Below are 12,682 nucleotides of genomic sequence, written 5' to 3' on the forward strand. Positions count from 1 at the left end.
AAGAAATGGTGAGTTAGTAAACAAATTATAGAAACAATAGAAAATTTCATCAAAGAAAATGACAGTCATGAGACAACAAACACTAATGATATACAATAAAGACAGTTCTAAAGAGAAATTTTATTTCTAAATTAAAAAACAAATTAAAGAATTAAATATGCAATTAAAAAACTTGATCAAAGTACAAATTCTATTTTAAAACAAAGGAGAGATTAATAGAATTGAGAGCAAAAAGGTCACTAAATACATTCACACATATAAAGCATGACATTCATACACACACATATATACATGCAAACTTTTTTTTTTTAGCCTTAAGGGCATGTATATTGTGATGTTGTGAAGGTAAAAAGGCTTAACAACAGATGAATATGTGAGGCAAATATGAGAGCAAAGTCAGGATGATGCTTAGGTTGTAAATCTAGGTGACTGGTAGTGCCCTGAAGAACACTAGGAAAGCTGGAAAGTGAGGTAGGGGATGGTAAAGTTTGGGAGGAAAAAAGTTACATGAATTCTGTTTTGGATATGTTGGCTTTGAGATGCCTAGGGACATCAACTTCAAAATGTTCAAAAGGTATTGAAGGATTAAAGCTCAGAAGAGATTAGGGATAAATAAAAGAATCTTATCTGTAGAGAGATATTTTAAACCATGGAAATGGATGAGATCACCAAGGGAGATGGTATAGAAAGAAAAACAGACTCAGAACAGAACCTTCAATGACATATAGTACAGTGACATGAAGATCCAGCAAAGGAGTAGACTGAGGAAATGACAAGTAGGAGAACTAGGAGCTGGCAGTGTCATAAAAACCTAGAGATTTGGCAATTGATGACTTTGGAGTGTAGTTTCAGTTGAATGTCAGAAGTCAGATTGCAGTTTTTAGTAAGAAGCAAAAAGAGAGGCATACAGATATAAGCCTTTCTCAAGGGGTTAAGCCAAGGATAGTGATGATGAAGGTCATGTTTACTAAGCTGGGGTGGGGAGGAGCAAAGAAAACTTGCCATGACCTCTAATTCTACATAGTAATTCACCTCATGAGGCACAAGCCACTCCCAAGAATGAAATTATGAAGATACCATTGTTGTTGTTGTTCATCCCTTATTTTCTAAGAGGACCGATAACATGACAGGGTGATGTCTTGTCTCTCCTCCTCTGTGAGTTGGATTTAAGTGAGGCCAAGTTGCACAAGTTGTCAGACACACTTTTCCTCTTCCAGAGTCATCAAAGTTCAATGACGGAAGTCAAGACCTGGTGATGGCTTGGGATGCAGTGGATGATCTTGTTGTCTTTCGTGGCTGACCAAATACTCCACAGTGCCTGCTAGGCCATTGCAACAAATTGTTCTCATCTGCCCATTCCACCAAAGGAAGTTTTCACTGGCAGGGTTAAACATTCTCTAACTCAGCAATGGGTTTGAGGCTCTTGGGTTACTATAGCATCTTAGAGCCACAGATAGGAATTGGGTGAAAGGGGGACTCCTCATATATATAAGCAGCCCTGAAAAGAGATCAGCAAGCCTTCATAAGAGGTATTAGTCATCCTTGAACACCTTCACCCAAACATACAGGGAAGTGAAAAAGTCAGGGAGGGTGTGGCACTCCAATTACAGGATGGAAGTTGCAGGGCAAGGGTGTAATAAGTTTGAGGAATAAACGGGGCAGGTGGCCAAAGAGAATGACATGGATATACAGGGAAGTCACTGATCAACCAATTTTGACATTTGACAGGACAAGGCTTAGTTGGTTAGGGTAGGTTGGATTAAGTAAAGACACAGTGAGGTGGGCTTTGTGCTGAATTCAATGCCCTGGACTTATTACTCCATGGGTTTTGAATGCAAATTAGTATATTCCATAAATGCTTGTCAAACTGAATGGAAAACTACTTAATACTCGAGTAAGTGCAGTTTGCCAGTTCAGTCAACAGTGTATTCCTCCGAACCCAATATGAGCGTATACTTCTGGCCGGAAGCTCCCTAACGGAAGCGGCATTCTAGCCAAAATTCCCCCGCGGAGCGCCTCGATGGTAGGGCGGTCGTCCGGTTAGGCCACTAGGGGCCGCCATGTTGGAAACCAGGAGCGACGGCGGCATCCCGAGCCATGGCGGCGGCCGAAATACTGGAGGTGCGGCCGGGCCTCTATCTGGGCGGGGTCGCAGCCAGAGAGCAGTGTCGGCTGAGGGAGGCAGGAATCACGGCCGTGCTGACAGTGGACACCGAGGAACCTAGCGGCGACACCGAAGGCCTGCAGACGCTCTTTATTTCCGCACGGGATGAGCCCGAGACGGACCTGCTCAGTCAGTTGGACAACTGCTTCAACTTCATCAGCCGGGCACGCGCGGACGGCGCCGCCGTGCTTGTTCACTGGTGAGCGCACAGGGGCGGGGCGGTAACGTGGGGTCGACCCGCCCCCACCGTAGCAGGGGATGGGGGGGGAACACAGACGCGGAACCACGTGATCCTTTACAGCCATTCCCAGGAATGTTTGAATTCTTTTTAAATGAAGTTGAAGCCCTGCTTCCCCCACCTCTCCCCACTTTTGCTCTTTCGAATTAAGCCCAGTATCTAGGCTAAGGATGCCGACCTATAACAGGATGTTGGCTTAACTAGCCAAGGTTTTCGCCAATTTCTGGACAAGTCTTTAAATCCGGAGAGCATCATATACTCTATGCTCTTCCCTTGCGTCTCCATCGTAGTTTCCTTTGCAGGATCGTCGTGTATGCCCTGGTTCATAGCTACAAGCGCCCCTGAATTCTCTTTCCAGGGCTCTCTCCTTCCTCTACCCTCTGTCCTGGTTATGCTCTGAGTTCTGCTATCATCGCTGCACACCCAGGCTTATTCCATCCTGAGCTCCGATCTCGTCACTAACATCACATTCCTTAAAAGATGCCCAGTAATCTCAATAGTAATAGGACCACAATAGAATTTATCACTCCCCTAATCACTCCCCTCTTCTGAATTTCGTATTTCTCTAAAGAGCATTGCTGTCCTGCCAGCCACTGAGCATTTACTTCCTGCGCTACCTTCAGGGATTCCCTTCCCTTAACCCCCACCCAGTAAGTTGCTGAGTCCTGGACTTTGCCTGCACAAGCTGTTTCCCACCAATTCTCTTCTCTTCTCAGGCAGCCACATGTTTTTTGACATCTTTCACTTGGGTTACCTCAGCGTGGTGACCCAGCCTCACATCTCATCCCATTTTATTTCATCCTCCCCAGGGCTATAGAAGTAAATTTTCGTTTTAAACTCTTACCTTCTGCCTTAGAATCAATGATGTATATTGGTTCCAAGAAAGAAGAGTGGTAAGGGTTAAGGTAAGGGGTAAGATTAATAGACTTGCCCAGGGTCACACAGCTAGGAAGTGTCGGAGACAGCATTTGAACCGAGGACAGGAACTCTCTGCTGTCTCCAGGTCTGGCTCTATCCATTGAGTCACCTAATTTCCCCCAAGTTTAAGCTTTGAAAGTGATTTATTCACATAGATTTTAATAGTCACCTACTTGGCTATGATAAGCACAGTTGTCATTTAATTAGAAAAGGTAGTACTTTTTCCATTTCCAACACTAGATCCTGCATTCCTGGCACTGCCCTTTGGCACATGCTAAACCCTTAATAAATACTTTCTCATTCATTCATGTTATTTTTATATGCCCAAGGAATATATAACAACCATTTAAAATTAATATTTTAGAGCTTAGAAAGTTTTTTCCTTACAACTGCCCAATGAAGTAGGTTGTGTATTTTTTTTGTTACCTGTTGAGGGGTTGGTAAAGGACTTGGAAACCCATTCTTCTTTCCATGATGACCTATTGTCTTCTGCAAGTAGGCTTGTTCCAGAAAGTGCTAGGTCACAGAATCAGAAATGTAGATCTACAGGTTAATAAGGGGGAACTGGGGCGCTGTCACCAGTGCTCTCTTCTTACAGATGAGGAATCTGAGACACAGGTGGGTTAGATAATTTGCCCAAGGTAGTGTCTCCCCAAATTGCCAAGGTAGGAATTGAACTCAGACCCTCTGACACCAGAGCCAGTGGTCTTTCTACTGCAATACACTGCCTAAAAGTAGTATCAGATTTAGTTTCATTCGAGATTGAACTTGTATGTTTGACCTCATAGTAATGCACATGTGCAAAATGCCCTACATATTACCTCATTTCATCTACACAGAAGCCCGCTGGAGAAGGTAGAATTTACGGTTATAAAATCTCAAGTTATTTAAAGGACAACAAGAAAATTTGTACCTTATGTGTGGATCACAGATGGAAACCACCCCTCATGGAGGTCCACTTTTCACAATGAAAGTTCAGAGTCAGGAGTTATGAGCAGAAAAGACAGAGTTTATTTCTCTTTCATGAAAGAGGGCACGGCCCCTAATCATAAGGCAAATGCATCCTCTTCTAGTTGAACAGACTCTTTTATTGGCTTTAACCACAAGCCCCTCCCCTTCCTTCACTTCCTTTCCCTATCTGACCCCCAGAAACAGGGGAGCTAAAATTTACAGGTTAAAGTATTACCCAATCAGAAAAAAGTACCATCACAGTTTTAACATCTATAGCTTGGCTTAGAAGCTTTTGACCCCGTTCTCACAATTTGACACCTGTAGCATATTGGAACATACTCAGGGTCACAGCTTAATATAAGCCAGGGGTCATAGTTGGAATGATATACTTATCAGCATGTTCTGAAGTTGGCTTGACCAGGGACTTTCAGAAAACCCATTTTGGGAGTAACACAGAGCCCACTCCCCACACTTACACTATGACTAATTTATGCAAGGCCAACACTTTTCTTTTGGTGTTGCATGGAGTTAAAATTACTTTGGTAACGTAATTTTTACCATGTTTTAATTGTCATGTTAGGAGATACAAAAACACTGGCATTTTAAACTCCATATTTTTGTGTGCAGTAGTTAGATATTAGATCCAAACTGTTTGTTTGAATAGCAGAGCCAGATAAAAATGGAACAGAATTTTACCAGTAACGAACAAAAGAAATGCCATTTCCCTCTGTCATTGACAATTTAATTGTAAAAATCTTTTTAGTCATGCTGGTGTTAGTCGAAGTGTTGCTGTTGTGACTGCTTACATAATGAAGTCAGAGAAGCTCACCTTTGAAGATGCCTATGGAAACCTCCAGACCATCAGGCCAGAGGCTAAGTGTGTTCATCATTTTTTCATCCATGTTCCTATAAGAAAGATTGCATTTCAACCTTCAAGGAAAAAGTCAGACTTTATTTCTTGTTTATTTCAGAATGAATGAAGGCTTTGAGTGGCAGCTGAAGCTTTACCAGGCGATGGGTTGCGAAGTGGACACCTCTAGTGCAATATATAAACAGTATCGTTTACAAAAGGTTACTGAGAAATATCCTGGTGAGTCTGGATTCTCACTCCAGAAAGAATTATTTTCATTTTTAAGCCTATCAATTCTTTTCCTCACATTAACAAAGTATTATCTGAATATGAAAAGAGTTGGTATGTTCACAAATGCATGCCTTTTAATTATTCCTTACAGAATTACAGAATTTGCCACGGGAGGTCTTTGCTGTTGATCCCACTCTTATTTCCCAGGAATTGAAAAATGAGATCCTTTACAAATGTAGGAAGTGCCGGTAAAGTATTATGCAAACTATAGAGGTTTTATTTTGGTGAGATAAAGAAACATTTTTGAAGTTCCAGTCTCTTCTTATTAGTTTGTAGTTTATGAGTTTGGAAAAATGTCAGTGCTACTGAATAAAAGACAATTTGTAATCATATCTCAGATTTAAATTGGGCCCAAAAAGGAATGTGAATCATAGAGATGCAAAGGTAATTTCAGATTACAAAAATTGCCCTATGTCAAAGTGACATGGAGTGATGTAGATCTCGACTAGGAGAGCCTAGGTTTCTTGGTCTGATATTCTAGGCCCTCCTCTCCTGGGCTTCTTTCATTATAATATTCATTACTTACCTGAGGTTCCCTTCAGACTGGACTGTTCTCCAGAGATGCCCCATGCTTTCTTACCTTCATCATTTTATCACATTTTTCTCTCCATGAATCTCCTAGAATGCCCTTTTCATCTAGGCAGCCAAGTGTAGTGGATAGAGTGCTGCACTTGGAACCAGGAAACTTGAATTCAAATCCAGCCTCAGACACTTCCTAGCTGTGTAACCAAGGATAAGTCATTTAACCTATGACTTAGTTCCTTCATCTATAAAACTAGAATAATAATAGCACCTTTCTCAGAGGTTATTGTGGGGATCAAATGAGATAACATACAGAAAGGACTTTGCAAAAAACATTTTATTATTTTCATCATCATCATCAATATTATTATTAATAATAACATTAATAATTATTAATATGTAACTTTAAACTTATGTAGACTATATAACAGAGTAATGAGGAAGGTTACCAACAAAATGATGTGGAAATTCAGAGAAGGAAAAGATTTCTTTAAGTTGATAAGATCAGAGAAGGAAGTTAGATCATGAAAGAGGTTAGCATTTGAGCTGGGCCTTGATGATGATGATATTAGACATACTTATTGATATTTATTATAAGAATTATAAACAATAAATGATAATGTGTTTTAGAAACAAATCACAATTCTCTCTTCCCCCCAACTCTGACCATGTATGCTTCCATTAAGGCCCTAATCAAATGCTGCCTCTTCCATAATCTACTGCTTTCCCTGATTGTATCAACTTGAAGAAATTTTTTCCTCCTCTAAATTTCCATGCCATTTTTCAGTACTTTTCTTATTTCACTAGTGTATGCTACCTAGTTTTACATCATATCTCCTTACTACAAACTCCATGAGGACAATTACTTTCTTTTTTTATTACATACAGTAGCAAGCATAGTGCTTATACTTAGGTTCTCAAGAAATATTTGTTGAATAAGCAAAAAAAATTCTACAATTATATATCTCAGGTATCTTTTTAAATTTAATTTTTTAAAATTATCCCTAATGTGCTCTGTGTTTTGGGAATTGTAGGCGTTCCTTATTTCGAAGTTCCAGCATTTTGGATCATAGTGAAGGGAGTGGACCAGCAGCCTTTGCTCATAAGAAAATGGCACCTTTAATAATGAACACCGGGGATGAAACTAAATGTACTTCTTATTTCATTGAACCTGTTCAGTGGATGGAATCTGCATTGTTGGGTGTGATGGATGGACAGGTGAGGAAAACATTCAACTTTGTTATTGCAATTTCATTACAACTATAACTTGTTTTTCTTTCTGGTGTTTTCATTTTTTGGAAATAGTCTAATGATGTTAGTATTTCCTTTATGCTACTCTTTCCTGTCCCATTTGCTATGATGTCCCTTTTGAATGTATTGTACATAAAAATGCATTGATAGCTTATCAATAGATTGTTGTACAGCTATTGCAGAATAGTGAAGTCCTGTTCCCTTTGTGTGGGAACAAAAGTTTTGATATAATTAGTAGAATAGTTAAGGATATTATTAAATGAATATTAAATCTGTGGGGTTTTTTCTTTTCTGTTGAAGCGCACTAGATTGATATAATTAAATTTTTAGAAACTATTGTTTTTCTTCTTTTTCATCTAGCATTTGATAATTTTGGTAATTTATTCTCTGTCCTTCCAAATTAATGAAAGAAATTGCTGTTCCTCTTTTCTAATATATTTTTTCTCTTTATTGACCAGAAACACTTGCTTCCTTTAAGTAAACTTTAGTTATAGTATTTCCAAGGCCTAGCTTTTCAGTATACAATTTGCACAGAATATGTTTTCTTCAGAATTTTCAGGGATATAATAAGTTAATATTAACAACTTCATTTTATATTGCAATTTTATTCAGTTAGTGAGCATTTATTAAGTGCTTATTATATGTCAGGAACTTCGCTGAACTCTGTGAATTGTTATTAGAAGTGGAGTGCGATCCCTGCTCTCAAGGAGTTTACATTCTAACCGGGGGAAGATAACATAAAAGGAAGTCCAAAGGCAGGGTGGGTTTGAGGGACCCCCAAGGTGAGGGGGAGGTGTGTGTGTGGAGTATAGTAGAGAAAGTCAGGAGTGAAACCTGGAGAGAAATAAGATCTAGGCGGTCTGGTTACCCTCTTTAGTGGGGGTTCTGGGAGGAGCCAGACAGCCATGGGGTATCCATCCCCTTTTGTGCCCCACTCTGGGTTCATCCTTTTGAGGGAACAGATGATATAATCTTTGTCCTGAAAGTATTCAGCCTAGCAGGAGATACAAATTGCAATAGTTACAACTAGAGAACAGTGACAAGCACCATCCCTACAAATAGCTCCCAGAAGCTCCTCCTCAACGACAGCAGCCCCGGTCCAGCCCCTCCTCAGGGTTACAGACAATCAGGCATGTGTTGAAATAATGACTTGTGTCTTTCTAAGTGCTTGGGAGACCTCCGAGGAAGACAGTATGGCTTCTTTACCATTCTTTACTATATTTTCTTTGAAGTTAGATCTTTTAAATCCCAGTTGAGAAGCCACCACAGGTCTCAAGCTCTCCTGCCTGGATCCCTCAGTCTAACTCTATGTTGAGCATTTCCTGTGTGTCAGACCCTTCGTGTATCCCAAGGTGTTAGTGCCAGGTTTGGTACCAAAGCCTGAAGAGTCCGGTAACTCTGGAAAAGGATTACTTGGATTCAGAGGACACATCTAAGGGCTCCGAATCATTATAGTGATCCCTCACCTATGGCGGGAGTTACGTTCCAGACACCTTGTGATAGGTGAAAATCCTCAAAGTAGCGGGAGAGCAAACAGGCTGATGCTACAGTCACTGAGCCAATCAGCGCCCAGGATCCAGAGCACAGTGCTGGCGAGGGGCACTCAGGGGTCCCCAGCTGTTGGTTAGGAGTTAGTTCAGCCCCCCCCCCAGGGACATCATCTCTGTCTCAAGTCGACTTTCCCAAGGGGGGACAGAAGAGGCCAAAGGCATGGAGCTGGCTGACCACCCAACATGAAGGGGACATTCAGGCTAGCCAAGCCTCTCTGGCTAGCTGGGCACAATAGGGAAGGACCCCTTTGTCCTGGGCCCCACTTCTAGGGGTCCTGCCCAGTGTTAGTGATTTACTACATGTTAAGTAAGGGAGCTTTAAGTTCTTGATTGATTAACTTAAAATAGACAAAGGGAATAAAAAATTCCCATTAAGTGTTAATGGCTAAGTACGTATAAAAGGGAGGGAACTCCAAGTTCTTGATTGATTAAGCTAAAATAAACAAAAAGTTTAAATTCTCTTTCACACCAGCATCCCTGGTGTCCTAGAAGTGTCCTATCTATGTTGTGTGTGTGTCTTTGAAAACTCATGGTCTTCTGCTCCCACCGCCCTGCTCTGGCCTGCTCTCTCCTCTTTGTTCGGTGTGACTCCCCTGTGCCCAGACCCTGCCCCCTCTGGCTTCTCTGCTCCCAACACTCCTGCCCACCCACATTTGGGCCTAGTCCTGCCTCCTCCAGGCTCCCTCCCCAGCACCTGTTCCTTCCCCCTCCTCTTCCCTCCCTCGGGTGAGCCTCTGCTAGGATCCCTCCACCCTTTGTTCTTGCCCCAGCCTAGCTGTGTATCCACAGACCTCATTCCTCCTCATGGCGAATGCATGTCTGAGCCCTAGTTTCCCTGCTCCCACCCCGAAGATGGGGAGATTGAACTCCAGGTGCCAGGCTACAGGCCTCTGTCTTCTAGTTAGTGTTCTGTCCACTGAGATCCCCTTCCTGTCCCCAAGCTCGCCCCCATCCCCGAGGTTTGGACAGAAAGGCGCTCTCCCTTCTTAGCCCTCCTGTGTCCCTGGCCCCTGTGACTCAGTCCTGCTGTCCAAAACACCTTGCCTGGGCTCAGCTGCACTCTTGGTTGACTGTGGGTAGGGGAGGAATTGCTGTTGGATTTTCCATTTAATCAACTGATGGTTTCTTATCCCCCCTCCAAATAAAAAATCCCATGATATAGTGAAAACTCTGTAATACAGAATTAGATTTTTTTTTTTAACCCACGATATAGTGAAACCACAATAAGTGAACTGTGATATATCAAGGGATGACTGTTGTATGTAAAATAAAGATTGACTTACGTTTGGGTCCCACTTTAAGGTTTGCAAAGATAAACTATTTTTGAACAAATAAAAGTCTAATGTCAAATGAATGACATACATATTAAAACAGACTTGCAAGGTTGATGAAAATTTACTACTAGTTTACTTGGGGTGTCATCACCCAGAAACTAATAAAACCTTACTGGATTCTAGCCATTAACTGGTACTATTTTGATAGAATATCATAGCTTCTGACTGTTTGCTGTTTTTAGTAATAAAAATAGTCATCTTTTTAGTTAATATCCACAATGAAACTAATTTGGAGATATAAATCTCTCTGATATGGTTTCTTATTTCACTTAGAGATATTTCCTTTATATAAATTATCTAATTTTTCATCTATAACAGTTTTTAAAGTATCCTTGTATTCTTCTCTACCACATTAGAGCCATTGGTTGGGGACTTCCCAGTGCATCCTACTAGTCTTCTCTGATTCTCTCTTTCTGTGTCACATCCCTTCATTAGAACAGGAGCTTCTTGAAAGCAGGCCCTCTGAGACAGGAGGGCCAGGGCTCAGCAGATAGTGACCCAGCTCTTGGCCTGGCCTGGTGCTTTGCCCTCATGCCCCTTGGCTATCCCTTAGCTCTAGTTTTAGCTCAATTGTTGGCTGGTGATCCATGGTGCTCATCCCCACTCCTACCCTCCCCAGCCCTGGTCTGATGCTTGTCCCAGTCTGCATCTCCTCTTGGTATTTCCAAGGTAACACGAATAAATACAAGCAGGCCCTGCTCCCAAGTGGAAAGTCCTCGGGTGCCACTCCAGGGCCAGCCCAGCCAGGTGCAATGACTATGATGAATCGTCCACATGGTGAATTCTTTTGCCCACAAGGGGTAGGGCTAAGGACTAGACCTGGGATTTTATTGGTTTAGAAAATCTGCAGATGAGCACACCCCTTCCACCAATGCAGATTGCCACCTTCTCTGCTACAGAAATCCTTGGTGCCTAGAACAATGAGAAGTTAAGCATCTTGCTTGGGTCTCCTAGACACATGTCAGAGGCAGGACTTGAATTCACGTCTTCTGGCTTCAAGGCTGACCTGTCTGTACATCATGCAGTGCTGGTCTCTGAAACAAAGAAAAAAATTAGACATTTGCAGCATAAAATATTAGCTATTATTAATTCCAGCATATTCAGCAAATGTTGAGTTCTCTAAAGAGATATCCTAAATTATAATGAACATTGAATTTTGAGTACTTGAGGAAACTTTGACTTGGATTATAGATATCAGTTAAATTTTTCCTCAACTTTTTGACACTTTACACTCACCTTTTTTGGCTTCTGGCCTGGCCAAATCATATTTGCTTGAAATTCTTTTTAGTTTCTTTCTCTCAGTAGCATGTTTTCTTGCTAATCTTCTTTGTATCATTCCAATTTTAGTATGTATGTGCTACCAGGGCTAGTAATGAATATCATGTTTTCTTACTCTTACTCTGAAGGCATGTTATTTAAGCTTACTCTGAAGGCATGTTATTTAAGTCTATTTTTTTTAAAGATGATAATTTTTTTGAGATTTTAGCCCTAAGAAAAGTAAGAACAAATTTGCAGAATAGAAATGATACCTATTTTCTATCAGAGAGAACTTAAGAGGGAAGAATTTTTAACTTGTTACTTAGTACTCACTAAGTAGTGTTTTTCTGAAAATGCCACGTTAGTGCCAAGTATTAGTACTTTTTTTTGGCCATGCCTTTGATCTCAGAGTGCTTCACAGATATTTGAATATTTTAATACTATCTCATAGAATTAGGTTGATTTGTAGATGGAGTAACTGAGGGAGAGATACAGTGACACAATGTCATTAACAGTCGACCTGTATTCTGGTTTCCTTTTTTGTTTGCTTTGCTATGACTTTTGTTATTATGTGTTGGATTATCGTCCATAGTTTTAAATGCAGATTCATCTTTGTCAGTGGGTTTGGTCTAGAGTAACACTTCCGTATTATATTTTTAGCTCCTTTGCCCGAAGTGCAGTGCCAAGTTGGGTTCCTTCAACTGGTATGGTGAACAGTGTTCGTGTGGTCGGTGGATGACGCCTGCTTTTCAGATACATAAGAACAGAGTAGATGAAATGAAAATGCTGCCCCTTCTTGGATCACAAACAAGAAAAACATAAACAACTTTTAAAAATTTATTTTGAAAAGAATTATTTCTGATGCCTTTGTTCACAACTATCACAAGTCTTGTAATTTGTCGACAATAGTTTTTTATTATCTTTTCATTGGAAATGGCACCAGAAAATACATCCTTTCATGTAGGTCATATTCTCTTTCTTGGTCATGGATAAAATTTTATCAAATGAATACAAGTGGAATAAGTTAAATGGGAACCTAGATATTTTTAACCATATAAAGACAATGTTTACATTATGAACATATATGCACATATATGTATGTATGTGTATATATGTATATATAGAGTATTAAAACTCTTGTATTATATAAATACTTCGGTATTTGTATGTGTTTTTTTAAAACTAGGCTTCATTAAAAAAAAACCAAACCCTTACCTTATGCCTTAGGATCAATATTGAGTATTGATTCAAGGCAGAAGAGTGGTAAGGGCTATAGGCAATGTGGGTTCAGGGACTTGCTGACACAAGTTAGGTCACACAGGGTCACACAGCTAGGAAGTGTCTGAGGCCAAACTT

At 40.6% G+C, this 12,682-nt stretch overlaps 1 protein-coding gene across 1 annotated transcript; it reads left to right on the top strand.

Annotated features, from left to right (window-relative positions):
- The first annotated feature begins 1,581 nt into the window (after positions 1–1,581).
- On the top strand, positions 1,582–12,479 carry DUSP12 (dual specificity phosphatase 12). The gene is made up of 6 exons (XM_007480655.3): positions 1,582–2,363; positions 5,035–5,148; positions 5,243–5,361; positions 5,504–5,600; positions 6,969–7,152; positions 11,987–12,479. Exons 1-6 carry the CDS (start codon positions 2,098–2,100, stop codon positions 12,146–12,148), a joined length of 942 nt encoding a protein of 313 aa, XP_007480717.1. The 5' UTR covers positions 1,582–2,097; the 3' UTR covers positions 12,149–12,479.
- Positions 12,480–12,682: the final 203 nt, after the last annotated feature.

The sequence above is a fragment of the Monodelphis domestica genome, chromosome 2, assembly GCF_027887165.1.
Source record: "Monodelphis domestica isolate mMonDom1 chromosome 2, mMonDom1.pri, whole genome shotgun sequence".
Lineage (NCBI taxonomy): Eukaryota > Metazoa > Chordata > Mammalia > Didelphimorphia > Didelphidae > Monodelphis > Monodelphis domestica.

Excerpts from the sequence above, each read along its gene's own strand:
- DUSP12 (XM_007480655.3), top strand. The coding sequence starts at position 2,098 with ATGGCGGCGGCCGAAATACTGGAGGTGCGGCCGGGCCTCTATCTGGGC. Across the intron at positions 2,364-5,034 it reads GCCGCCGTGCTTGTTCACTG|TCATGCTGGTGTTAGTCGAA; the intron begins GTGAGCGCACAG and ends AAATCTTTTTAG. Across the intron at positions 5,362-5,503 it reads GGTTACTGAGAAATATCCTG|AATTACAGAATTTGCCACGG; the intron begins GTGAGTCTGGAT and ends TATTCCTTACAG.